This window comes from Xyrauchen texanus, chromosome 23 (genome assembly GCF_025860055.1).
Source record: "Xyrauchen texanus isolate HMW12.3.18 chromosome 23, RBS_HiC_50CHRs, whole genome shotgun sequence".
NCBI lineage: Eukaryota > Metazoa > Chordata > Actinopteri > Cypriniformes > Catostomidae > Xyrauchen > Xyrauchen texanus.
In genome coordinates, this window is record NC_068298.1 from 15,921,775 (window position 1) to 15,948,824 (window position 27,050).

General features: G+C 38.1%; 1 protein-coding gene across 1 annotated transcript; it reads right to left on the reverse strand.

Annotated features, from left to right (window-relative positions):
- Positions 1-264: 264 nt before the first annotated feature.
- Positions 265-25,419, reverse strand: LOC127617095 (melatonin receptor type 1A-A-like). Its single transcript, XM_052088979.1, has 2 exons — positions 25,230-25,419; positions 265-1,133 (listed from the first exon to the last, which is right to left on the reverse strand). The coding sequence occupies exons 1-2, from the start codon at positions 25,417-25,419 to the stop codon at positions 265-267; spliced, it is 1,059 nt and encodes a 352-aa protein (XP_051944939.1).
- Positions 25,420-27,050: the final 1,631 nt, after the last annotated feature.

Below are 27,050 nucleotides of genomic sequence, written 5' to 3' on the forward strand. Positions count from 1 at the left end.
GTGTGTACAACAGTGTGTGCACTGGTTTGTAGCATAATGTCCTGTATAAATGTGTATATAAAATCAAAACATTTTCCTTACATTATGAACTTGTAAACACTAAGACAAGCAAGATATTTGCAGAACACCTTTTAAAAGCAACAAATACGCCTGTATTGTATATACATTATACATACAGTATCTGTTATAAAAGCTTTGATCTGGAAACAGCTGAGATGTGTTTTTGGTATGTGTTGTTTTCACAGTGCCTTTTTTGGGGGGGTTTCATACTGAGTCGACTTTTACTCTGTTGTTGTTTGTCATTAAAGGGGATGGCTTGCTTTTGATCCGGTCAACAGCATCATTTGAACTCTCTGGGAAGAACATCCTTGCAGTACAGAGAGAAACTATAATTTTTTTGTACTCTCTTCTGAAGTTCTGGTTTAGCAGTCCATAAACTACGGCATTAAGGCAGCTGTTGAAGTAGGCCATGAAATAACTGGATACAAAAAACCACTCTGGGATGAGAGGCCCGACCCGAATGGGATTCATGGCGACCGCCAGGCCGATGAAATTGAGAGGGGCCCAACACACAGCAAAAAGTACAAACACCACAAACATGGTGACGAAATTCCTTATGTCATGTGGAGTGAGCTTAGGTCGGAACTCTGGTTTGACGCGTCTCCTCACCTGAATCACTAAGATCCAGATTCTCAAGTAACAGAAAGTCACAATCATAATTGGAAGAATGAAATGGAAAAACACTACGGCGATGGTGTATGCCGAACTTGCAGACTGCGCAAATGTGCAAGAGTAAACCCTGGGGTCATACTGCAGGGAGCCTACATAAAAGTTTGGTACTATAGCGACCACAGTCAATATCCAGATGAGAATGACATAGCAAAGAGAGTTCTTGTCACTGTATAGCTTGTCATACTTGAGACTATGGCAGATATAGCAGTAGCGATTGATGGCGATACCAGTGATGTTAAATATAGATCCAATCACACTCAGTCCCATCAGGAATCCACTGATTTGGCAGTGGAGAAAGCCCAAATTCCATCCATTATGGAAAATAGACACCAGCACCAGAGGATAAGGGTACACGGCTACCACCAGGTCAGCTACTGCCAGGCTCACCACAAATATGTTCCCTGCAAAACAAACACAGTGTAAATACAATAAATGCAATTACAGGTATAAATAAGATAAAACTGAAACAATGGGGGAAAAATCAAGCAAAAAGGCTTATTATAATTCCCAAAATGCAATATATGTCCAGTCAAATAAAGAGGTTTTATATAACTGCCATGCATTCATCATCCCTTGTGAATAAAAAAAGTTTTTCAGGCAGCCTATTGGTTCCCTAAAGTCATCAGATTAGATTTGTATGAGGTTTGAGAATGACTAATTAATAAAAACCTGGTGCCCGTTATATCTCCTGTCCTGTTCAGGATGGATGCCAGTTTACTTTTACAGCATGACCTTTACCACATCTAATTAAATGATATCTTTCCAAGTCTGTCAGATGCTTTCACTAATAAAAGGATTTAGGTTACATCTGTTATTGTCACATGATATTGCAACCCTTTAAAACTTGTGGGGCCCATGTCTGGAGACATAATAGTTGATGGGGGCCTTTTCGGATTTAAAGTTCAGTCCTTGAAATCTTGTATATTATGGTGACTATATAGATGTTGTCAGATGTTTGTAAAGATCTAGAACACAGACAGAAAATGATATATTGTTGACCGAGGCTATTTACACTAACTCTGCTCACCACTGCTCAGACCAAACACAAGACAGCCATGACAGATTTATTAGGGGTCAACTGCTGATGAAATGAAGGCAGGCATATTTGAATTTTTCCACTATGGGGCAGAGATATTTAACTGGTTAACAGGTTAGACATTTAGTGGATTAAGAGATTGGATAACTAAGTGAATATTTGTATTTGCACTCCAATAATCTATTGGAAATGCAGGATTATATGACAAAATGTGCCATCACATGCAGCTGTAGTAGCTCTGGGGGCAATGACAGTATGTGAATGTGTTGTCACAATGGAGATCTGGGCTCAAATCCCGCCCCTTGACATACTTTTTTCATGTCTCTACTCTTAATATTTCATATAATACTTCTTATGGTAACAAATAAAAGAGATTGCTCACAGTGACTTGGTCATAGTGAAGGTCGGGAGTTGATCTGGGTAAAATTATCCATGGTTTTACTGTAGTAATATTGTTACTATGTTAATGTTGTAGTGCCTATGTAATTAATGTTGTTAATATTAGTTAATAGTAATCATGTTTAATTTTGTGGTTACTATGATTTTACTAGAAAAATATTATGCTGATACTATGGTTACTGTAGTAGAATCATTTTACAAATTTTTTTCTAGGGTAGGGGTTGGTGTAGGGTGTCTGTGGGACTCCAAATAAACACAATAAAAATGCTGCAGTGATGCCACTACACTGTATGTTAGTATTTAAACAGGGGTGTAAGAGTATCTGCTACTAGAGTGCACTAGAGTGCAAATAGTATCTAACGATATTTTTACACTTAGTGTAAATAGCCTCTGCAAATATTTAAATATATACACTGGTCGGCCAAAATTTGGGAACAATGTACAGATTTTGCTGTTTCGGAAGGAAATTGGTAATTTAATTCACCAAACTGATCCCATTTAGCATGATCACTCCTTGAGAAATTATGCTAAATTGCTAATTTGGTACTGGAAAATCCTTAAGATTTCATACAAAGGTGTACACTACAGTCTTCAAAGACAAAAGAAAACTGGCTCTAACAAGGACAGAAAAAGATGTGGAAGGTCAGATGTACAACTAAACAAGAGGATAAGTACATCAGAGTCTCTAGTTCGAGAAATAGACACCTCACATGTCCTCAGCTGACAGCTTCTTTGAATTCTACCAACTCAACGCCAGTTTCATGTACAACAGTAAATAGAAGACTCAATCGCGCAGGTCTTATGGGAAGAATTGCAAAGAAAAACCCACTTTTGAAACAGAAAATCAAAAATAAATGTTTAGAGTGGGCAAAGAAACACAGACATTGGACAACAGATGATTGGAAAAGAGTGTTATGGATCTTAACCCCATTGAGGTTTTGGGATCAGGTATACTGTAAGGTGCTAGTTCTAAAGTGACGTTTTTGAACTAGCAACGAAGGCTCAGAGTTTATCAAAACAAGACTCTGAATCTGAGGCGGAAGAAAGTAGTTCCACTCACAAGAGCATTTTAGGGATGAAAGCCAGAAAATCTCTTGAGATAAAACCATGAATGATGTCTTAAGGTGTGTTAACTGTGGTACAAGCAGAATAATTGACTCCGCTGGACGTCGTGGCTGCATTACCACTTCGGGTGTTCATTATTTTTCAATAATTCGATGGTCCGTCATCAATTATTCCTTGCTGTATCAGCACAATCATTGGGAGAGGGATAAAGCCGCGGAAAGAGAGCGAGTATGTGTATATATATATATATACTGTTTGGTTATGACACATGTGAGAATCAGTGCCATTTTTGGCATTGATGGCATCGAAATGCCATTTTGGAACCCGTTCTTAAACATGCGCTCCTGTAGATGCATGATTCAAATTGTATGGTTTCAGAAGACATGAACGGCAGTGCACATGTCATATTAATTACTTATTTTTCCTTTTTGGAGCTTGACAGCCTCTGGTCACTATTAACTGTTGTCATGAACGAATCGTTCTTTTGAACCGGTTCTTTTCGGGGGAACAAGTTGAACCAGCTCACCAAATCAGAATGAATTGTAGTGCCTTGGAGACAAACGAGAACTAAGAGAAATCAAGCTCAATTTTAAAACAGCATCAAGGCTGACAAAGTGCTGTACAATACAAAATTATAAAAACACACAACAATTTAACACCAGGACATAACATAGTATTAAAAGCCAGTGAAAAGAGATGAGTTTTAAGAGAAGATTTAAAAACAGATAATGAAGGTGACAATCTGATACTGATAGGTAAACTTTTCCATAAAACAGGACCCACAACAGAAAAGGCTCTCCCTCCTCTATGCTTTAGCCTCGAGCATGGGATATCGAGGAGATATTGATCACAGGATCTCAGATTCTAGGTGGATTGTAAGGATGTAATAAGTCAGACAAGTAACTGGGAGATTGGTTGTGTAGTGATTTGTAAACAAACAATACAATTTGAAAATCAATTCTTGCTTGAACCGGCAGCCAGTGAAGTGATTTTAAAATGGGAGTAATATGATCGTACTTCCGACATCATTTTAGAAATTTTGCTGCATTTTGAACTAATTGAAGTCGAGCAATGAGTGATTTGGAAATTCCACAATAGAGAGAATTACAGTAATCCAGACGAGACGTGATGAAAGCATGAACTGCTATCTCCACTATTTTCTCAGACAAAAAAGGTTTAACTTTACTGAGTAGACGTAGACAGCACTAATATGTTTGTCAAATTTCATCTGGCTGTCAAACTGAACACCCAGGTTTCGTACTTGAGGCAGGAGGAAAGCATTGAGATTTCCACAATCAGCGTTACTGACATCAAAAGTTTCTGTAGGACCAAACACAATCACCTCTGTCTTGTCTTTATTCAGAAACAAAAAGTTTTTGGTTAGCCAAACTTTTGTTTCCTCCAGACAAGCTAGGAGAGATTGTAATGCAGTGTGATCATTTAGTTTAACCAGTATGTAGATTTGAGTGTCATCAGCGTAGAAGTGATAGGAGATGCTTTCTGATAATAGAACCCAGAGGGAGCATGTAAAGAGAGAAAAGTGCTGGTGCAAGAATAGAGCCCTGAGGCACACCACAGGTGAGGTGGGTCACAGAAGAGGTAAATTTGCCGAGCTTAACACAGAATGTTCTATCAACAAAATAGGATTTAAACCATTTCAGAACATTCCCTCTTAAGCCCGCACACGATTCAAGTCTGGAGATCTATATATCATGATCAACAGTATGAAACGCAGAGGTCAGATCTAAGAGAACTAAAATCACAGTATCACCTGAATCTGTAGCTCCTAAAATGTCATTTAAAACTCTAAGAAGAGCAGATTCTGTACAATGTGAAGATTTAAAACCAGACTGAAAGGTTTCAAAGATTTGGTTGTTCTTAAGAAATACCTGACTTCATTGGAGATACAATGTTCTCCATTATTTTGGATATAAAGGGTAAGACAGAGATTGGTCAGAAATTATTTAAAACAGATGCATCTAGTGAACGCTTCTTGAGTAAAGGAGTGACAACTGCCATTTTGAGGGATTCGGGGATGGACTCTGTAAACAGACATTTATTCAAAAAGGATACCAGACCAGGACCTACTGAGTCTACTATTTGTTTGAAATACTGAGGGTGAATATCAAGGGGGCAAAGGGAGGGTTTAAGACTGGCAGTTATTTGTATAACTGTGTGTAACGTGATAGGGTCGAAGGCATCCCATGAGGCTAGTGACTGCATAGAATTTAGTTGATCCTCAGTGCAAGGCATTAACTGTGATCGTAAGTTAGTTATTTTGTTACTAAAAAAATCTCAAGAAACCTTCACATAATACAACAGAAGGATTAGGTATAACATTAACAGAGGGGGTTCAAAACATAAGTTATAATAGAAAACAAAACATTAGGACGATGGTGATTATTTGTAATTAAATTTGAATATTAAGCACCTTTTGCTGATTATACAGTTCTCTGATACACCAATAAGCAGTATTTTCAGTATTTCGAAAGAAACTTGAAGTTTGTCCATTTTCGCTCAGCTCTTCTGCATGCTTGTCTAGAAGAGTGAGTAATGGAGTTGAACCATGGTTCAGATCTACATTTAGATTTACATTGTTTAAGAGGTGCAGTAGCATTTAAAACACCCAACCATACAGAATTTAGCAACCTGAGGTGGTGGTCAGCATCCAAATCAGGTAGCGGAGTTTCGAGGGACAGTGATGTACTGGTCATATTAAAACACTGATTAAAATCTTCACAGAAATGAGGAGAGTAATAATGGACCAGTTCTTCAGCTAGAGTTGCTCTTTGAGTGAGCATAGGGAGAGACATAGAAAATATTATCGACAGGTGATCAGATAACAATGTATCCGAGACTGCTAAACCAGCAACGGACAAACCATATGAAAGAACCAAGTCTAGAGTGTGACCATGAATATGTGTGGGGTCCTTTATCCACTGGACTAAATTAAAAGAGTCAATAAGGCTGAGAAACTCCTTCGCTAAAGGTTTTGACTGACGTTAAAGTCACCAACCAGTTAAAAGCGGTCAAATTTAGTAGTAATAAATCCCACGAATTCGGTGAATTAATGTATAAAGTCTTTCACTGAGTGTGGAGGTCGATAAACCACAGCTAGCATCACTGGCCCATTCCACTCCAGCCATAATAGCTGCGCTTCGAAGCTAGAATACCCAGTACACGATACGGTCTGGCAGAGAGACTTAAGAGTTTTTTTTAATTACCGCTAATCCACCCCCATGTCCAATAAGTCAGGGGACATTAACAAATGTACAGATCAGCAAAAGGACTTAAATCTCCCACCTTTATCCAGGTTTCAGTAATGAACATGAAGTCCAACTTGTGCGTGTAGAAGAAGTCATTTAGAAAAATGTCTTGTTGACCAGGGAGTGTGCATTGATTAAAGCACCTTTCTCCAAGGAGCGGAGGTTTGCAGGAGTTACTCCACCACGATGGAAATGAAGACCGATCCGGGGAGAGGGGTCTCGGGAGGACGTGTTCAGGATTTCGGGGAGAATAGGTCGAAGCCAATGGAAGGGTAAATCCAGCGGGTGCCATAAAAAAGTGCTGCTAAGGACACTCTTCCATGCATAGGAAGCAGGGCTAGATAAATAACTAGCCAGCAAATGTGCTTTCAGTCTGATTGTGATCCCCACTCATTTCCCGCGTCTTCTCCCACGTCTTCTGCGCTTTCTGCGGGAAACATCGAGTGGCCACCGGCATAACTCGTCTGGAACATACACTTCAAAGTTGTTCTCCCTATGATTATTAATAAAATAATCCAAATCCGCCTGATAATTATCCAGAAATGTGGTTTGAATGTTCAGGAGCGTCTGGCGATCGTATGTCAGAAGCGACCAGCAGTTAGAGACATATAAACATAGACACATATAAACAAACACAAACATGGAGAGCACCAGACGGCATGCCACAAACACCAGCACCATCTTACTTCACCTGAATTTTCAGAAGCTAGTGTCACCTCATTCTCCTGCATATAATTGAACAATTATACACAGAATGACTTAAATACAGAATCTACTCTGACATACTCCTGAGCTATAAAGAGATTCGGACTGGTGCCAGCAAGTCTGAGTTTCTCGTATCTGGAAAACCCTTAACTGCCTTAACCCTCTGGAGTCTGAGGGTATTTTGGGCCCTGGAGAAGTTTTGACATGCCTTGACATTTGAGCTTTTTTCAGTTGATTAAACACATATTAATGGCTAATGTATGATAACACTGTATTCAGGACAAACTGGGCTACAATAATATGTGAGCAACATGTATGTACAGGTTTATATTTTTGAGAAAATAACGTTTATGCGTGGTTTTTGAAAAAACTAACATTTTAAGTCACTGAAATAAGGTAATATAACACATACTTACCATTTGTACACAATACTTTTGAGAACTGGATCTTGTAGCCAAGAGTTTTTGCTACAAAATGAAAACCATTTAACTTTTGTAAGACAATTTTAGTGGGGCGGCTGTGGCTCAGTTGGTAGAGCGGGTCGGCCACTAATCACAGGGTTGGTGGTTCGAATCCTAGCCCACATGACTCCACATGCCGAAGTGCCCTTGGGCAAGTCACTGAACACCAAGTTTCTCCCAATGGCTAGGCAAAGTTTCTAGCACCTTACATTGGTATGAATGGGTGAATGAGACGCAGTGTAAAACAATTGAATACCGTTAAGGCTTAAAAAGGTGCTATATAAGTGCAGACCATTTACCATTGTAATTAACACATGAGAGACAAAGACCCTCCCCTGGGACTATCAATGAGGGATAGAGAATGAATGTGAGGAGACTTAATGATCCAAATGAAGTTTTAAGTTAAAAGAAGTAATCTGACTATATATTTTCTTTACATAAAGACTTTACTTAATTTTAGACCTACACTACCATTAAAAGAAGTCTCTTCTGCTCACCAAGACTGGATTTATTTGATCCAAAATACAGAAACAACATTGATATTCTGAACTCTTTTTACAATTTAAAAGAAGTTTTCTATTTAAATATATTGTAAAATGCAATTTGTGATCAAAGCTGAATTTTCAGTATCATTACTGCAGTCTTCAGTGTCCCATGATCCTTCAGAAATCATAAGATGATGATCCTCTAGCATATAGTGCATTTTACTCATTTAACCTGAACACATATTTACAAGCACAAGCTTTGTTGATGATAATGAGGCAGCATAAACACTAGATAACATATATTCTAAACATTCATATATTTTTATATCATATTACATATATTTATATTATACAGCATACAATTTAAATACCTGCTTCAAACGTTCATTGGAGTCCTGCTCTTCTTCTGAGGAAAATGTTAACTCTTCCATAATATCCTGGAGCTTTCTCGTCTGTGTATCGTTGCAAACACGCAGAAAAGTTGAATTGTGTTGTGTTTACATCAGACCTCATGGTCGGGGCGTGTACATTTGCATTGATCGTCTCCGCACATTAGCGTATGAATGGCGCACTCTGCTCGTGGGTGGGATCACAGTACAGATAATTAGATAGCCTAGTAAAAACCGTACCTCGCTTTGTTTCAAACAGATTACATTGTAGGAGAATATTTGTTTTAAATTTGAATTGTTTTAATTAAAAGTAGACATTTTAAGCTTTCTTTAGACATACGTTTCATGTTTGAGTGATAAGAATTCGCGGCGTTTCAGTTCATTTTTGTGATGTGTTTCTGCAATATGCTTTTGAACACAGAGACTGCTGAAAGCTCACCCTTTTTATTATCTTTATTTTACAAAAGCACAAGATTTTGTTGTTATTGTTAGTGTACACATATAAAAGTAGACCCTTTATAGTCTCTAATGATGTCTTACACTTATCTGTATACCCAAAAATGACAGAGTATTTTAAGTTGTTTCTGCTGTAATGACGAAAATATCCAGCAGGACGCGTCGGCGCGTCCGTCGACCCCAGAGGGTTAAGAATGGAGGGGTGTGGGGGAGGGGGCGGGAGACACACACACACACACACAACAAAACCCCTCTCCTCTTTGATAAGACTGACAAGACCATTTGCTGAAGAAACTTCCACATGGTTGCCATGGGAATTTCAGAACAAAGACATTATGTTGTTCTTCAATATAAACAACTCTCTACATTCAAAATTATTATACTAATCATGAGGCATGTTTCTAGCTTACCATCTCACATGAAGCTTAATTCATGAACATTTGACATGGACTTTGGGCATTTCTTATATCACTATCCAAATATACAGCCGTGTGTAGGATTTTACCAAAAATTGACAAATGCATCTTATGCTGATGATAACCCTGACAAATATGTTTCTCATGTAATGAAGTATCCGTGTTTAAAACTAGCAAACTAATTAGTAGAAATCTTTATCATGCATTATAATTGAATTATAAATGTAATTTAATATGAAAGTACAAGTGTTTGGTATTTAATTGATTGTCTCTTAAATTCCAAAATGATGGTGTGAAGTATATTCGGGTCATTTGCAGTTATAATTTTCACATGAAATTCATGAGCTGGAAAATGCCAAACCTTAGAACAAAGGCCATAAATGTATTATCTTGAGGTGAGGACACTTTAACCACAGGCCCTCTAAAATCCACCCCTGATTAGCTTAGAGCCTCTTTGGGGTGTGAACAAACCGAAGGGGTTAAAAGACCAGCCTGGACAACCTCTCTCTCTCTCTCTCTCTCTCTCTATCTATCTATCTTCTCTGCTATACGACCTTCACACTTTTTTAACTCTGTCCTGGGAAGTCCGGAGTTCTTCCTTGCGGGAGTCCTCTCCTCCGGGGCTCTCCATCGAACCAAACATGGGCCTCCTGGAACTGAACCAAGCCAAAGGACTTCAAGAATTCCACACGCCAAACAACGCATGCAATGCAATTACAGACCTCCAGACTTTCGTTGAAATCTGGTGCTTTCTTTAATATAATTTGAGTAACCCGATCTAAAATAACGGCATACTAAATTAAGTTCTCAGGGTTTGTTCAAGGTCTATAGACTGCATAAAGTTCATTTTTCTGTTACAGATAATTGTCCATTCATCTTCTGTAAAAGTTCACTTACTAATCTGTGTTTGTTTGTTTGTCTATGTGTTAGCTTAGTTGTTTGTAGTAGATTAGTTAATAAAGTCTTGTTTGTATTCAAAGAGAAGTTGGTTGTGTATTTTATTAAATTACATTGGTTCCTTGAGATCTGTCATAAACAGCTCATAAACTGTATTTCAGTTTATTTGTGTTATAATTTTCACTGGCCATAAAAGTAATATTATTGTAAGAATTAATCTTATGTTCCAATCAACTCATCGCTGGACGAAGATTTGATCGGGCGTAAACATTGTTTACACAGTTCACAAATCAGACTGAATGCTTATGTAGCAGTACGAGTTAATGTGTAATGAGCTGGCGTGCTTTTGGCCAATCCCCGTGTGAGGCTCTGTCCTATAAATGTAGCGAGTAGTTTTTCTAACACCCTCTCTTGCTCGTCGGTGACGGAACTTGTGTTGTGCTTCCGGGTCGCTCTCTCCGTGTGCCCTGCTGTGCTAACAGGTAGGGTAGCGGCTTCGCTGTCTCTACGCGAATATCTGAATAAACAAAACCTCGCCTGGTCACTAAACACTACTAATGTGAAAAAAAATTATGAATATAAAAACTTTTACCATGATGTAAATCTTCCCTGCAAATACAAAGTATGTACCACCATCTTAAAACTAACAGTCAGTGCAACACTCTCTGAACACTGACCCAATAGGAACATACAGTATTAGTAGAATGGCTCAGCACATGTAGAGCAAACATCCTTACAATCATGTCACTTCTCCCTAGAGAGTTTGTTTGTGCCACTAATGGCATGTATACTGCAGGGCAAATCTTTGGGTATGATTCTTCCACACCAACACACATTCAGTGGGAGAAATTCACGGCCACATTCACAAGATCCTTTGAGAGCCAGAGGAGTGCAAAGAGTAGTTCTCACTACATTCATTCTTATACATCAAACACTGCTTTAACGCTTTATCACTGTTTAGTGTCATCCTGGCAAACAATTCAACTGTTTTGTTGCTAGATAGATATGATATCATGTCTAACTACAGCATGAAAGTAAGCAAATCACTCCCAAATGAACATACATTTTTATTAATAGCAAATTAAAAGAGAATAGATTAAATGAATGTGCCAGTTGCCTTACTCCTAACCAACTGAATGGTGTCTGTGAGCAACCCCTTTAGCTTGGCTTGGCATCAGCAAATTTGAATATCCTTCACATCTACCCTGAGAAACATATACAGTAATAAAAGTGTGATAACTAGCCTCTGTGCACTTCACATACTGAAAGATTCCAAGCACACTACATGAGGCTCTCCGTTAGGGTTTGTTTATTCAGCAAGGAACTCTAATCAAATATGATGCTTAAATTAATCTGATTATGATCAATGGATTCATAGATGTGCCATGACAGTGCTGGAGGCATGTAGACCCAAGTGCAAATAATTTTTGATTATTTAAAGCTAAGGCACACCCCTGTTCACTAGCAATTCAAATGGTTAAAAGAATAGTTCACTCAAAATTAAAATTATTTCATCCTTTACTCACCCTCATGCCATCAGAGATGTGTATGACTTTCTTACTTCTGATCACAAACAAATATTTTTTTGAAGAATATCTCAGCTCTGTAGGTCCTCAGAATGTGTCCAAAGTGAATAAGTTGAAAGTTAATGTAAATTGTGTCCCTTCCTGTTCCTGTTGCTGCTGGCACACTGCACTAGTGTTTGTAGCTTGCTAGCTTAAACACTCGCTAGAGACACACTAGTGGAGGTCAGTGAGAAAGAGCAGCTGGTAGATACTTTTTCGGATGTGGGTAGAACAATGAGCAATACACACACCTTGGTTCTGGCTGATCAGCCACCACATTAGTGCATTTGGGTGATGTCTTGGCAGCATACTCACTCAGCAATGTGACACCACACTCCCGTAATTGTAACGGTTTCCAATCGATTCTCCCCACACAGTGATGCAAACACTAAGAATACTGTTGAAAGAGCCTTTATAATTGGTGATTCTTTTGTAAGGAACATGGTAATAGAGAATCCAGCCACCATTGTTAAATGCATTTCGGGGACTAGGGTGTCTAAAATCAGATCAAATTTACAAGTGCTGACTAATGCTAAAAGTAAATTTTCTGAAATTGTAAATTCATGTCTGCCCCTACGATGTCCGGCTTTGCCAGTCGGAGATCACCAAAGATAATGTTAAAGAGTTGTGTGAACTTGCAAAATCAAAGTCAGACACTGTAATTTGTTCTGGCCTCCTCCCTGCTCATTGTGGTGATGAGGTCTATAGTAGATTAGTGTCAATGAAAGGCTGGATATCTGAGTGTGTCCGGAGAATAGCATAGGATTTATAGACAATTAGAAGAGTTTTTGGGGTACATCTGACCTGCTAAAGAGATACAGACCCCATCCTTCCAGGGAAGGTGCTGCTCTCCTCTCTAGTAATTTGGCTCATAGTCTTAAAAGGGAAAGTATTTGACTAATTGGGGCCCAAGTCAGGAAGCAGACAAACTGGTTCGTCCAAACATCTGCTAGCTGCCTTGAGATGTAACACAGGTCACATAAATTACAACACATAGGGACTGTATCACCAAGATATCACATAGTGTCTGTGTCTGTTCCCCGAACTACCAAACACAATCCCCTCACTTGATAATTAAATCCCCCAAACTTGAAAAAAAAAAATCATATAAAGGTAGGGCTACTAAACATTAGATCTCTTTCTAACAAAAAACTAATTCTTAATGAAATTATTACAGATCGTAGTTAGGATGTGCTCTGTTTAAATTAAATCCGGCTTAAACGGAATGAATATATTTGTTTAAATGAATCTACTCCCCCCAAGTTATTGTAATAATTATGAGCCTCGCCTGAAGGGTCGAGGAGGAGGTGTTGCTACAATTTACAGTGACGTTTTGGTGTTACTCAGAGTACAGAATATAAATTTAAGTATTTTGAACTAATAATTCTTTATGTGACACCGTCAGATATAAATAAAAAAATCTCTGTCATCTTTTGCCCTTGCTACAGTATATAGATCACCTGGGCCGTAATCAGATTTCTTTGGTAAAATGCAAATTTTCTATCAGATCTAGTAGTTAATGTAGATAGAACTTTAATTGTTGGTGACTTCAACATTCACATAGGTAATGAAATTGGGATTAGCATTTATCGATATCGACTCTCTTGAAGCAGACAAAATGTAACAAGACCAACGCTAGATTTAATTCTGTCATATGGGGTTAATGTTGATACTATAGAAATTCTACCACAGAGCGATGACATCTCAGATCATTACCTCATCTCTTGTTTGCTATGATCAGCTAATGTTACTTAATCTACACCACACTATCATTCAGGTAAAACTATTATTTTGATCACTAAAGATAGCTTCACTAATAATCTTCCAGAATTGTCTCACATACTCAGTAAGCCAAAAAGTCTAGAAAAACTGGATGTAATAACAGAAAATATAAATATTTTATATGGTACAATGTTCAAACTCATGCTCTCAATAGAGCAGCTAGATAAATGGAAAATCCTTTGCTGTCATATGTCATGAAGAGCTTACAAAACTTCAAAAGCTACTACATGTATGTTAGATACAATACCAACTAAGCTCTTAAAAGAGGTTTCCCCTGTAATCGCAGAACCTTTTCTTAATATTATTAACTCCTCGCAATCTTTAGGACATGTCCCAAGAAACTTTAAAATGGCAGCTATCAAACCACATATTAAGAAGCCACAGCTTGATCTTGGAGAGTTGGCTAATTACAGACCAATTTCAAATCAATAATTTATGTCGAAAATACTAGAAAAGTTATTGTCCTCCCAACTATTTTCTACATTTCTACAGAGAAATGGTATATATATTAACAATTTCAGTCAGGATTTAGACCCCATCACAGTACAGAGACTGCACTTATCAGAGTACAAATGACTTGCTCTTATCAACTGATTGTGGTTGTATTTCTCTTCTAGTGCTTTTAGATCTTAGTGCTGCCTTAGACACGATAGCTTGCGACATTCTCTTGAATAGGCTGGATAATTATGTTGGCATTAGTGGACTTGGATTGTCATGGTTTAGGTCCTATTTATCAGATCACTACCACTTTGTATGTGTAAATGAGGAATTGTCAAATCAAACTAAAGTTAAGTATGGAGTGCCACAGGGATCAGTTTTAGGGCCTCTTCTTTTCTACTTATACATGCTTACCCAGGGAGATATTATCAGGAATCATGGTATACATTTCCACTGTTATACCGATGATACCCAACATTATATTTCTTCTAAACCCATCGAAAATTCTAAATTCTCTAAATTAGCAGTGTATCAATGAAATCAAAGATTGGATGACCAGAAATTTTCTTCTACTCAATTCTGACAAAATTGAGGTACTAATTATTGGACAAAAACTTTTAAAAATAAGCCGCTAAAACCTAATATGACTCTCAATGGATGTACTGTTACTTCGTCTTCTTAGTGAAGAACTTGAATAGAAGAACTTTACATTTGATACCAATCTGTCCTTTGAAAAACAAATTTCCAATGTTTGTAGAACAGCGTTCTTCCACCTCAGAAATATTGCTAACGACACATGCTTACGACACATGCTCTCTGCTGTTGATGCCAAAAAACGAATTCATGCATCCATGACCTCAAGACTGGATTATTGTAATACATTACTGGGAGGATGTCCAGCAAGTTCAATAAATAAACTTCTACTGGCTACCAGAGTGCTGACTAGAACCAAGAAATATTATAATATTAGCCCCTTTTTATCGTCGTTACATTGGCTACCTGTTAAATTTCATATTCATTTTAAAATTCTGTTAACTACATACAAAGCTTTGAATGGTCTAGCTCCACAGTACTTAAGTGACCTTCTGACATGCTAGAGTCCATGTTAATAGTTCGTAAAATATCAAAATCCACAAAAGGAGGTAGATCCTTTTCCTATTTGGCTCCTAAACTATGGAGTAGTTTCCCTAACACTGTTAGGGACTCACTCAGTTTAAGTCTTATTAAACTGAGTGAATATTATTCTATTTGTTTCCATTCATACCCTGAGGTTACCATAGCTAGCCAGATCCAGCTCCGTTCCTTCTTGGTATCGGAATCCACTGCTACATGTCTCTGAGTGATGACGACTAAATGCAGCCGGTGCTAGTCAGACATCTTTCCAGTGTTTTACAATGGACTATTGACTATTGATGGACTACACTCTTGAAATGGAGTACATAGGTGTGGCAGGGTGGAGGGCGGGCCGGGTGGTGATTCTACACACCTGGTCCCTTATCAGGCTAATCAAGCCACCGAGAGGGATAAAGGCCGACTGCGGAAGATGGTGCGGGAGAGAGAGATAGTTTACTGGTATGTCCGTCGTGTGTGTTTGTGTCTTTTGTTTAAGTTTATCATTAAAACTATTATTTATATCGTCAAGCCGGTTCGAGCCTCCTCCTTGCCCATCTAAATCCCTTTACACCGGTGCCGAAATCCGTGAAGGAGGAGGGATGACCGTCGCGGAATAATCGACACTGCCGTCCACCTGGGGGAGCGCCGCTGCCATCCGCTAGGGGATGGAGTAGCCCGACTGCCCGGATGCGGTAAACGGCTGCCGTCCGCGAGGCGAGTGAGGACTGGACTCCCCGATCGCCTGGAGCGATGGAGCCGCTGCCACGGGCGGAGGAGAGTCCTGCCATCCCCCAGAAAATCGGAGGGGTAAAAAGAAGACCGCCGTCCGTGAGGGGAGGAAGGAAGTGACTCCCCGACCACCTGGAGCGGTAGGGACACAGCAAGGGGCGGAGGAGTGTGTGTTTGTGTCTTTTGTTTAAGTTTCTCATTAAACTATTATTTATATTGTCAAGCGGGTTCTCGGCTCCTCCTTGCCCGTTTATATCCCTTTACAATAGGCTATCATTTAATTGCCAATAAAAGTCTTCATCAGCCAACTAACAAAGGAAAATGCATCAATGTGAACTTCTGCAATTAATCCAGGATGGACTTCAAAGACATTAGTGATTAATCTTACAGTTCATAAAAACAATTATGGACCTTAACACTTACTTAGTTTACTAATCTTAAACTATGACCTGCACTGCATATAAATAACTAATACTGGCATTCAAGCTGGTTAGTCAGAGGGGAACTGGCCCCCACAGTGATCCTGGTTTCTAAGGTTATTTTTCTCCAATAGCCAACATCTTATGGAGTTTTGTGTTCCTTGCCACAGTCACCTGCAGCTTGCTCACAGGGGTTATAAATACAATTATTATTAAGTAATTAAATTTGTATACACAATTTACAATAATATTTAATCAAACTACACAATGATTGCTCTAAGACTTTATAGATATTACAGTATTACAGTTAATGCATGATTTTCTGTAAAGCTGCTTTGAAACAATGTGTGTTGTGAAAAGCACTATACAAATAAAAATGACTTGAAAACTTCTTGTTTATAGTACTGTTTATAAAATCAATATCATGCTTTCATGAAATCATACTTTCGTACAGAATATTTAGCACAACAAGACTCTTGCTTGAGTGAAATTGCTCAAATATTACATTGTTCAAATGGAGCAAAGGTAATAGAGCTTTAATCTTATGGTTTCAGAAAGTAATTGAGTATTCAGAAGTCATTCAGGTCTCTGTGACATATACTGTGAATGTAATTTTCAGAGCCTGGAAGTTTGCAGATACATTCATCTTTGAGTTGTCAGGTCTCTTTCCATATAAATCATGTACATGGTTGTGCAATAGGGATTCTATTCTTTTGTTGTTCTTTCCATTCATTCTACTGTGCCCTTGATTTTCAACAGTCAAATGCATCTAAATAAGAACACATTTCCATAATGCTGTGTGTTTATTCATCCAACTGAATGTAAAAAATCAGCTGCAGTTCATGGATTGATGAATGCAAGTTATGGTGAGTCTTTGTTTACAGAACTAAAGCAATCTTAGCTTTAACCTATTTTCTTTTTTCGCAAACCCCAAAGATCTTTGGTCTCATAGGTGCCAGTTAAATGTATCCAATATCCTTTAATGAATCCCCTCCAAATCAAAGCAACCAGATATTAAAGCAAATATCAAGACAATGGTCAAATTGTGGAATATAGGCTTCTAATTATTAAGGTTTATTTAGTAAAATAAACTTTGATATAATTCTATCAACCCTGCTGAGTATGAATTCAGCACTAGAGAGAAGCTCCAGATAACTACTGAGTTCAGAGAAACATTACGCTTAAATCAATATTTTACTGCTATGAGATCCTGTTTCTGATGATACTGCCATTTTCTCCAACATCATCACTCATGTCCCTCTGCTTTATATACAGTATCTCACAAAAGTGAGTACACCCCTCACATTTTTGTAAATATTTGATTATATCTTTTCATGTGACAACATTGAAGAAATGACACTTTGCTACAATGTAAAGTAGTGAGTATACAGCTTGTATAAGTAAATTTGCTGTCCCCTCAAAATAACTCAACACACAGCCATTAATATCTAAACCTCTGGCAACAAAAGTGAGTACACCCCTAAGTGAAAATGTCCAAATTGGACCCAAAGTGTCAATATTTTGTGTGGCCACTGTTATTTTCCAGCACTGATTTAACCCTCTTGGGCATGGAGTTCACCAGAGCTTCACAGGTTGCTACTGGAGTCCTCTTCCACTCCTCCATGACGACATCACAGTGCTGATGGATGTTAGAGACCTTGTGCTCCTCCACCTTCCGTTTGAGGATGCCCCACAGATGCTCAATAGGGTTTAGGTCTGGAGACATGCTTGGCCAGTCGATCACCTTCACCCAGCAAGGCAGTGGTCATCTTGGAGGTGTGTTTGGGGTCGTTATCATGCTGGAATACTGCCCTGCGGCCCAGTCTCCGAAGAGAGGGGATCATGCTCTGCTTCAGTATGTCACAGTACATGTTGGCATTCAAGGTTCCCTCAATGAACTGTAGCACCCCAGTGCCTCCAGCACTCATGCAGCCCCAGACCATGACACTCCCACCACCATGCTTGACTGTAGGCAAGACACACTTGTCTTTGTACTATTCACCTGGTTTCTGCCACACATGCTTGACACTATCTGAATCAAATAAGTCTCGGTCTCAGACAACAGGACATGGTTCCAGTAATCCATGTCCTTAGTCTACTTGTCTTCAGCAAGCTGTTTGCAGGCTTTCTTGTGCATCATCTTTAGAAGAGGCTTCCTTCCGGGATGACAGCCATGCAGACCAATTTGATGCAGTGTGCGGCGTATGGTCTGAGCACTGACAGGCTGACCCCCCAGCCCTTCAACCTCTGCAGCAATGCTGGCAGCACTCATACGTCTATTTCCCAAAGACAACCTCTGGATATTATGCTGAGCACATGCACTCAACCTCTTTGGTCGACCATGGCAAGGCCTGTTCTGAGTGGATCCTGTCCTGTTAAACCGCTGTATGGTCTTGGCCAAGTGCTGCAGCTCAGTGTCAGGGTCTTGGCAATCTTCTTATAGCCTAGGCCATCTTTATGTAGAGCAACAATTATTTTTTTCAGATCCTCAGAGAGTTCTTTGCCATGAGGTGCCATGTTGAACTTCCAATGACCAGTTTGAGGGAGTGTGAGAGCGATGACACCAAATTTAACACACCTGCTCCCCATTCACACCTGAGACCTTGTAACACTAACGAGTCACATGACACCAGGGAGGGAAAATGGCTAATTGGGCCCAATTTGGAAATTTTCACTTAAGGGTGTACTCAGTTTTGTTGCCAGCGGTTTAGACATTAATGGCTGTGTGTTGAGTTATTTTGAGGGGACAAATTTACACTGTTATACAAGCTGTACACTCACTACTTTACATTGTAGCAAAGTATCATTTCTTCAGTGTTGTCACATGAAAATATATAATTAAATATTTACAAAAATGTGAGGGGTGTACTCACTTTTGTGAGATACTGTATCTAAATACAAGCAGAGTGGAAAAAAGAGTGTGAGGAAGAATTTGGCAAGTTCTTGTATTTTGCATATTCAAATTTAGCTCACATCTGTGCATAGCTGATACTGAAGGACAGTGACACAGTTGTAAGGTACTGTATGGAAATACATTGAGAAGGTATTAAAAGTAAAAAAGAAAAATAACTAAAAGTACTTTTCAGAGAGGCAAGTGACAAGAAAACAGTGGTGTTCATCTGTACCTCAGTGACAAATATAGAGCCACATAACATTTACATTATCTCTGTAGATAATATGACCAGTGCAGAAGCAATCAGGGAGAGATATGACATTTGATATTAAGTCATCTGCCACAGTCAACCCCTAATAAAGGATTACAGTCTGGCATCGCAAAAAACATTGCAGAAATACTGAAACCAATTCAAAGCCAATAGAAGCAAACTGAACATCAGTATGCATAAGTAGGCATATTGCTCACCTGCATTGACAAAAGGTTATAGTATGGGCCACACAATTGGCACACAGAACATTCACATTTTGTTCTATCAATTGGATACTACACTGAAATCTGTATCTGAAATCTGACACATTGGCAGAGCAGGCATTTCAACTGGCTGTGTTTAAGAGTGGATGAGCCAAGAGTGGTTCTTTAAAAGTAGTGATGCACCAATACCACTTTTTCTCTTCCGATCCGACACTTCAGCATGTGGAGTCGTGTGGGCCAGGAATTGAACCACCAACCCTGTAATTAATAGCCGACCCACTCTACCACTTGAGCCACAGCTGCCCAAATAACTACACATTATTTCAATATAAATGTATAGCCTATAAAGAAACACTTTAATATTAACTAGTATACTGGATGTTGTAGCAGCAATATTAACAGTAATTCCAGTAGAAATCATCAGAAGAAATCATCTGGTTTTTTTTATTTAATTATTTTTTTCAGCTTGTATCTGTACTTTTCATTCACACAGTTATTTTATGGAACCCATTCAACTTAAATATTATTATCATTTGTAAACAACTAATAAAATATCATAATAGTAACTTTTAAACCCTCATGCTTTTATTTTGACAATTTGAACTCTCCAGGAAGTCCTGTATGTGTCTGTTTGTAGGCAAGTTCACAGTAGTTTAATTCGCTTCTTACTCAAATTCTGGTAAAATGCACCTCCAGTGCCGTTCTAAATGCATATTTTAAGTGAACCGAACTATTGAGCATCTACATCTGAGATGTTGTTCGTGAATTGTGAGTAGCACTCAAATATTGCGCTGTGTGTGTGTGTGTGTGTGTGTGTGTGTGTGTGTGTGTGTGTGTGTGTGTGTGTGTGTGTGTGTGTGTGTGTGTGTGTGTGTGTGTGTGTGTGTATGTGTAAACAGAGCAGCACCATTCACTAACGTGCTGGAGATGCGCATGCATTTTATATATTTACTTAAAACACAGCCTTTTGTGATTCACAGAGCTATCGCACATCTTAAAGTTGCTTTGAATAAAATGCACGAGTCATATGAACTACTTTAATTGTGTTTTTATGGTTCTATTATATAATTTTTGGTGCTTGATAGTAATGAACATGATTAACACACAGTATCGGATTAGGATCGGGCTCATTGGACAAATACCCAATCCATTTAAAAGCTTCAGTATCAGAGTGTTACCGATCCAGGTATCGGATCGGTGCATCCCGATTTAAAAGTGAGTCAGTCTGTAACTGAGCTCTGCATCAGTGCAGTGCATCAGCAATTGCCCATTCATTAAGACAACGAAACAAACCAAAGGGCAGGCCGAAACGACATGAACTCCAAGAGAATAAATTAAGCATCATTTCAAAAAGCAAAACATTAGTGAGCTTCCCATGGGCCAATGCAGTGTGATATCAGGACTTGTGAATGTGAGGTTAAAAAAGGGTTTACAGTATATGTGCATGTACATCTTTGTGATTTTAATAGTTATTATATTGATTTCCATCAAAAATTATGATGTTTGATAATACTGTCTAGTGCATACATTAGCTTGACGTTCCAAACCAATGTACTTTTTTCCTTCAGTTAACCACACATGACAAAAGAACCTGGTTTGAATGTGTAATTGCTTGAATGAGATTTGGCAGCATTTTCAGTTCATACACACTTATGGTCTTAATTTTTGGTCACATGGATTCAGAATATTTGGAATGCAGTGCATTAGTCATATTAACTACTTTTTGTCCTTTTTGGAGCTTGACAATCCGGATCACCAAACACCTTTTTTGTAAAAAAGCAATACTGATATTCTGCTAAATATCTCGTTTTGTGTTAAAACAGAATCTTGCAGGTTTTGAACTACAGTAGGCAGGGGCTGACTGGGAACAAGAGAAAATGTGTTTACATTTTCACAGATATAAAGAAGTCACATTCATATATGCAACATTTATTTAAAAAATTCTACAAAGATATCAGTTTCACAAATATTAGTGGAATTTGAATACGCACATATCTTTATGTTCATATATTGCCATTTATCAGACTTCTGTATAGGTCTATATCTACAGTATGTGCCCTAACAAACACATATACATGATTTTTAGAAGCTTTTTTAAATCAAGTGTTCACAGTAAAGACTCCTGTCCTCATTCCACCCATAAAGTGCCAGCTGAAAGTGCTCTTCTTCCTCTCATACAGCCTCTGTGAATAACAGTGAACATCATCTCATAAGCCAAGTCAGTGCAACTAAAGAACAGTAGTTATAGATGAGAGCTGCACAAAGAAGCCGGGCTCTGTTACACTGTCAGAGACTTTAAAAAAAGTCAAAAGGGAACTATCTGTGTCTCAGTAAAGACGACGTTAAACATTGGGATTATTGATATGGGACCGTCTGCCTGTCTTGTGTCATATCATATGCATAATGTACAACATCAGGGGCAGGGGTACAGTCTCATTGGCAACTGGATAATGTAGGTACACTGGCTGTGTTGAAATGGGTCTAACCTATCAGCAGGGAATGGTTGGTCTGAATAATCCAAACAGACAGTGGTGCCATAGCAGATCAAGTCTTTAAGGTTGAGAGGATTAAATAAAACAGATAGCCCATAATGGGGCAGAGGAACCACTTTGTTTCAGCACAGAAGAACAGTCAAGGGGGAATGTGTGTGCGCTTGTGTAGTTGTGCATATGTGTGTTTGTAAATTACTATAACTTTGCATTTATGGCGGAATGATTGCAAACTGAATATTCCCACTGGGTAAGTGAGCTTCACAATAGGCCATGGGAGGCTTTTTCAGTAGTGAGAAACATAATGAAGCACACATTAAATGATGCTAATGGAACAATTACTGGGTTAATTTGACCCACTAATCAGAGTGCATACTGCACTGTGCTCAGTGGGAGCAAACATCACAAAACATATGTCAATGCCAGAACACTAATCTCTCTAATTCAGCATTGTCTGCATTTTCTGGCACAGTTACATCAGTTTGACCAAGAATGTTTGAAATTGATAAATCGTTGTAGCCGGAGAATTACAAAATTACACTTGATGATGAATTTTACTTAAGATAACTAGCATAGTAGTTTAATAATAATTGTTGCAATATAACTCTTTATGTACTGTAACTATATCCAGTAACTTTAACATGATCTAATTACATAAATGTATAACTTTATTTTTTGTTTTGTTTTAAGCGCACGTGACATTCAAATTCCTAAATGTTTTAGACTGAAATATTATAATAATGCATATATGTTTACACTATAATATGCTAACATTTAAACTTTTAACCCTTTTATTTAAAGCAGCGGTAACACTTTACAGTAATGTTCCATTCGTTAACATTAGTTAATACATTATCACGAACAAAGAATGAACAATATATTTTTTCCAGCATTTATTAATGTTTGTTAATGTTAGTTAATAAGAACACAATTGTTCATTGTTAGTTCATGTTAGTTCTTAGTGTATTAACTTATGTTAACAAATGCAACTTTTGATATTTTAAATGTATTAGTATATGTTGAAATTAACATGAACTTAAATAAATGTTGTAAAAGTATTGCTCATTGTTAGTTCATGTTAACTAATGTTGACAAATGGAACCTTATTGTAAAGTGTTATTAAAGCAGCTGTTATGTCCACAACTCCATAACTGAGAACATTACAACCAAGATGTGTAACACTGGAGAAACAAGAAGAAAAGTTGTCATAATTGACTGGAAGGCATACACTAAACTGCAGTGTAATACGATACATGTCAGTGTTTCACATATTACAGTTTAATATAATTAATTACATTTGCAGTAATAATAACATCAATATGCAAATGTAATCTGCACTGTAAAACATGGCAACCTGTAATGTTTACCTAAAGGAGTTATTTCTACCTGACCCTTTAAATGTCTTTTGATGCTTATGTTTTCAGGTTGATTCAGTGATGTTAAATAATATTTAAGACTTGAATCAAACAAGTTATTTAGATGCTACCTCATGAAGCACATTTTAAGGTTCACTTTATAATGACACATTTAATTTTTCATTAGAATAACTCAATACTGAACACTGACAACTTAGAATGTTAACAGTAAACTAAGCAACTGTAGGTATTGTAGGTACATAAGCATTGGACAATCTACATCATTACCAATTTCACCATTAAAAAAAAAAAAGTAGTGCTGTTGTAGTTCTCACCCAAGTGCCACAGACGTTACGGTTGAGGAACATACTGGCAAAAAAACATACACGCACACACACACACACACACACACACACACACACACACACACACACACACACACACACACACACACACAAAAACAGTGGCAGTTGTATCAGTGTCACATCGATGATAAGCACTCCATCCACTCAGTTTTGTTTGATATTGGGCCAATTACCTGAAGCCTCTAAAAATAATCTCTTATATGATTCAGGACAATAAAAAAGGCTACCCTGTCAGGAATGACAGAAAAGATGACACGACGCTAACTGAGTAAGAAGCCAGAGATTCCTGTATGAGTCAGAAATCTTTCTGATTTGAGGAATAAAACACGACACCATGTTACAAATGTTGCTGTGTATTTACATTTGTAAATACTGAGTAAAACACATGCACTGCATAATACTTAGCCTATGACATTGTGGAGCAGTAACAATGACTAAGAAATGTGCACTTCCCACAACCATTAATAGTAAACAGCGTGTAAATAACGTGTTGGGGGCAGTTCACATCAAACGCGTTCTTAGTTCGCCATGTAAACATAGGCTAAATTGACGTCTTTGACCGCATTTCGCTATATTTTCAGCGTCAAGTTTAAAGAGCATCAGCTTTTCTCGCGACACCTGCGTTCTGGTGTTGCGTTACGTTTTATTATTATTATTATCATTATTATATTGTTTAAGCTCAAGAACGTGTTTGGTGTGAACGGCCCTTTGTACTGCCAGTGTGTCTAAATTGTCAATACAAAACATTTGCGTCCAATCTATTCCATATGCTTTAGTTATAGAAAATCTAATATCACACACAATCAGCTGACGATGTGCTGAACAGACTCTTATGAATCTGACTGTAATAAGATTTGATTAGTACATTCACTGGAATCGTTCTGTTCAGATGTGCACATGTCGTGAACGCATCTCTGGAATTTTATTGAAAGATATCACTTCATGTTTCAGCGTTGTTTAACATTACTGATTACAAAAAGGCCCACATAATTAAGATGTTTAATACCGATCGAGTGAGACAGTAGCGTCTTTCAAATGAGTAAAATAAATCTTTAATAAGGCGTTTGTGTGTGCATCTCTAGCAGCGATTGCTTAATAGAAATGCATTCACGAAAGAAAGAACATTTAGAACGTTTAAGCGGATAAAGTTCAGTTTCAGAAAGTTTGGTCTGATCATCTCAAATGTTCATCTCAAAGCTGCGCTCGTTTTTTTATGTGCATCTTTCTTCTTTTAACGCAGCACTGATTTATGTCCACTGGAAATCTGTGTGAGGTTGAAGGTAAAAAACTATTAGCCTACCTGCGTTCCTGAGTTTCTTGTTTCTGTACACGGAGAAGATCACCAATAGGTTCCCCAATATATCAACCACGATAGTGAAGATCAGAAAGCTCCCCAAAGTTGTGGCAACCCAGGGAGGATGATGATTCAGAGTGATCTCGGCAGGGCTTAGCGAAGAACTGTTCATCAATCGGCTGCCATTTATTTTCATTTTATCTTCACTTCAATAATCCTCGCCATAAATCACAGTATTTTATTCCATTGGAAAAACTTTTTGTGGGTTGTTATTGCGTTTGCGTAAACGTGCGTAAAATGAAGGTCTGTTATAATGCTATGCTCATCGATGGTGCGGATGCCTTCGAGGTCTTAGCACAGACATGTGTCCACACTTCTATAGCTTTCTATCTACATCAGATTGTTGGTATGTGGCATCAGGCAGCAAGTTAAGTTCTTCTCAAATTCCCATTGTTGGGTTCCTCTGCTGTCTGGAGATTGCTGAAATAATGCTGCTCCCCTGTGGACGCAAACGATATCGGCTTTCAGTTTGGGTCTGAGAAGGATGAGCTGTTTCTTTATTCAAATCGACTTGCGATTATTTATACGTGTTCATTCATTATTTTTTGGTCCTTCGTGGTTTATTTACATCTGAATCGATCAATTCAAGAGATAAAACAAGTGTCGAGCGGTATAGCCATTGTCCTTCAACAGGACATTTGCTCCAGGGAAGTTTTTCTGTAATAGGTGTACTGTAAGTCTGGTAAACTGGTAATCAGAAAGTCACTGGTTCAATCCCCACAGCCACCACCACTGTGTCCTTGAGCAAGGCACTTAACTCCAGGTTGCTCTGGGGGATTGTCCCTGTAATAAGTGCACTGTAAGTCGCTTTGGATAAAAGCGTCTGCCAATTGCATAAATGTAAATGTAAATAAATGTAAGTCACTTTGTACAAAAAGTGTCAGTTAAAAGTCAATTTAAAGGAATTCGTTTGTCATATCAGGGTTTTGCTTGATACATAACAATGTTATGTTACTAAGGCTTAATTTAAAATCAAAGTAGATTGGATTGACAAAGCGATATGACGTTTTAAATAAACTTTAACAACTTTGGTCATTAAATATACAGAACAAAGATCACATCATGTGTTAGCTATCATTGTTCCCGTAGCTTATCTTGCACACATACAGAACAATTTGGAGATTTTATTGTGTTCTGCGTTGAACACTATTGATTGAGCATAAAGTAGAGCAAACCGTATAACTATCTATTGAATAGCCATAATTTTAATTTATTCTTCACTTTTAGCATCGTGTATTGTGACCAGCATGTCTTTGTCATCAAGCACATTAGCTGTGTCTTGAAACATACTTGTAATGTAAATATGAAATTCATAATATATTTATTAGTAAGGTCTATTATTTGGGTTAAATAGTGTGAGTTTACCATCTTTTGCCATATTTTTCATGCTCATTTCCAAAACTGTATTAATAGGGTAAAAGGAAATATGCTCAATAATGTATCACAATATAAAGACTCAAAATATAAGGAATCTTTCAACTGCCAGGCAGAACTGGCAGTGCTTAGAAGCATATATGAAGCAATAATAAACCACCCCTTCAACCTCTAGACCATGCAGCTGTCCATTTGCACATGCAGCTAGAGGTATTCGTCATAGAGTAATATGGTCCAAATACTCTTTGGACTCTGGCTCAGCGCCATGCATTAGCTTTGCATTTAAGGACATTTGATAGGCGCCAGCATCTTTAAATATCCCTTCCTCTATGGTAGCAATTGTATCTCTCTCATACACATGCACAGCCAGGGATGGGCATAAATACATGGAAA

Coding starts and splice junctions, on each gene's coding strand:
- LOC127617095 (XM_052088979.1), bottom strand. CDS start 25,419: ATGAAAATAAATGGCAGCCGATTGATGAACAGTTCTTCGCTAAGCCCT. Junction 1,134..25,229: donor CAAGAAACTCAGGAACGCAG/GTAGGCTAATAG, acceptor TTTGTTTTGCAG/GGAACATATTTGTGGTGAGC.